This window comes from Penaeus monodon, chromosome 30, assembly GCF_015228065.2.
Source record: "Penaeus monodon isolate SGIC_2016 chromosome 30, NSTDA_Pmon_1, whole genome shotgun sequence".
Classification (NCBI taxonomy): Eukaryota; Metazoa; Arthropoda; class Malacostraca; order Decapoda; family Penaeidae; genus Penaeus; species Penaeus monodon.
The window spans coordinates 16,021,308-16,023,579 of NC_051415.1; the positions used below are offsets into that span (position 1 = coordinate 16,021,308).

Below are 2,272 nucleotides of genomic sequence, written 5' to 3' on the forward strand. Positions count from 1 at the left end.
TGAAGGAGGGATATATTTAAATGTTCTTCCTTTTCATTTTCCCCTTTGTTTCATAAAAGCTGATATATCACTTTTACTCTTGAATGTGGTATCAGAAAAGGATTTCCTTTGCATTCGCTGACACAGTTGATCTAAAGATTTTTCCATATTATAGAAAGGATATACATACCTCAGTTTTTTAAGGCATCAACATCAACTATATAGTAAGTTTCCTTCATGAATATATCACTGTTATAGTATTGCATTTATTTTACTTGTGTGTTTTATCTGTTCCAGTGAACGCCTGTGCAATCAGATTCGATCTCAACAGCAAGTTATTGATCAACAACACTCAGACTATGAAAACCTTAACCGATCAGAAGCTCGTGCTAAGCGTGAGCTGATGGTTGTTTCACGTGATTTGGAGGTAGCCAATCAGAAATTAAACGAGTTTTATAATGCTGATTATGAATCACAGGTTAAGGTAAGGAAATAAAATGTTTCCAACTTTTTTCTTGACTAGGAATAGGAAAGTGATATGCTGCAAATGACTTTTAAAAATAATAATTTAGATCTTAAGAAGTCAATTGGGTTGGGTGTTTGTAAATACATATACAGTTACAAAGGATATGGGCTTAAGAGGCATTTTTTGCTCTCAGCCAACAATGTGGGCAAAAGTAAGTAGTAGTTGCTCACTAGATTGTAGAACACTGAGGAGACCAATTGTCTTAGGCCTCGATTCAAGCATTACGTATAGCTGAGTTTACAGTCCTGCTTTAAAATGGCTTTAAAAATAGTTAATAATTCGTATCAATAATGGTTTGTAAAACTGGAAAGGACAATGTGAGTAATATATGATGAAAAGATTCTTGTTTGTAGTCTTAGTGTACATCATGGTTCATTTTTATTTTTCTCACGTCTGATCCTAAGCATTGCACTGTGCAAACTTTGTGTATTAAATTTGTAGCATTAGTTAACATATGTGTATTTCAGATGCACATTTAATATGTAGAAAATTTGCACATGCACTTAAAGTTGTCTATTTACAAAATATCCTGTTAGAATTCAGATTAACTAATATCTGGCCAGTGTGTGGGGACTTCTTAATAATTAATTAATTTGTCATTACAATGGCAACTCACAAGCTCTCTTTTTCAAACAAATGTGAATGATAATTTCTGCTGAATGGCATAAAGACAATTTTTCCCGCTAAACAGAAACTGGAATTGGAGGTTGAGCGCTTGGGCACGACTGTCCGCCACCTGGAAGCCCTGCACAACGAGAAGGAGAAACAGCTGGCCGAGTCGCTAGCTTCCCTGTCGTCTGCTCAGGGGCCAGCTCCTCCCAACCATGTCTCGGAGGCAACCCACTTCCAGGAAGTTGCAACACTCAATGATAAGGTAATTGTTTTCTTTTGTCTGGTTGGTAGAATTACTGGAGTGTTAAAGAAAAAGAAAGTTTAGTAATCAGTTGGAGGTATTTTAAATTTGACCCTTTGAGATAAAAACATTGTAGTATCAGTCAAACAAGTCTATGCATGTTATGTGTCAATTTTCATTGAATTTAGTATTAAAAAAAAAAAAAAAATGAAGGAGAAGCAAGGATCTTAAGATTTTCACTCCATCCTGAATATCTAACCTTAAATAAATGATATATTTGGATCTTTTATTTTTAAGTTGCATATTCCTAAGCTGTTGAATAATATTTAGTAATTTATATTGTGCTGACTCATTGGCATTAAGTTTGAGTGGATAGGGGGTTAATCCTTATAACTGCAAAACTCAGATGCATTTTTATGAAATACTTCATTTCTAAAAAGACTTGAATTCTGTTCACAACTTTTTTTCTTTTTTCTTCTTCTTCAAAATTGTCAACATTTATTAACTGGCAGTGAAATTGCAGTTTTTGGCAGTTGTATATACTTGTTTTCTTCCTACACAAATATGTCATTCATTGATTTGGTTTTACTCAACTTCATTTCCAAGGCAGCTAAAATATTCAGAAATGTTTAGAGGGGTCCAAGTCGAGGCTTTAAATAATTTGATGATTTCTGAGTGAATTAGAAGTAACACAATGGATACTCTTCATTGAAAGGTGGCATCACTACGTCAGAGTGTTATTGAGCGAGACAGACGCATTAGTGAGCTGAGTGAGAGGCACTCCCAAGACTTGGCAGCCTTACGAGAGGCTCAGGTTGAAGCTCAGCGAAGCAACAGGCGCTTCACTACCACAGTTGACCATGTATTGAGGGTAAGTAATTTCACATATGTTAAGAGATGGTTTGCAAAATGTG

The 2,272-nt window shown here is 35.1% G+C and overlaps 1 protein-coding gene across 6 annotated transcripts in view; it reads left to right on the plus strand.

Moving 5' to 3' along the window:
* The window catches only part of LOC119592560 (early endosome antigen 1-like), a 107,753-nt gene that overhangs the window by 101,595 nt on the left and 3,886 nt on the right, over nt 1-2,272 (plus strand). For all 6 annotated transcript variants that reach the window (XM_037941434.1, XM_037941436.1, XM_037941433.1 and 3 more), the window contains 3 exons: nt 277-463; nt 1,197-1,379; nt 2,074-2,229. In XM_037941434.1, the coding sequence (XP_037797362.1) occupies nt 277-463; nt 1,197-1,379; nt 2,074-2,229 (526 nt within the window). The remainder of the gene's footprint in view (nt 1-276; nt 464-1,196; nt 1,380-2,073; nt 2,230-2,272) is intronic.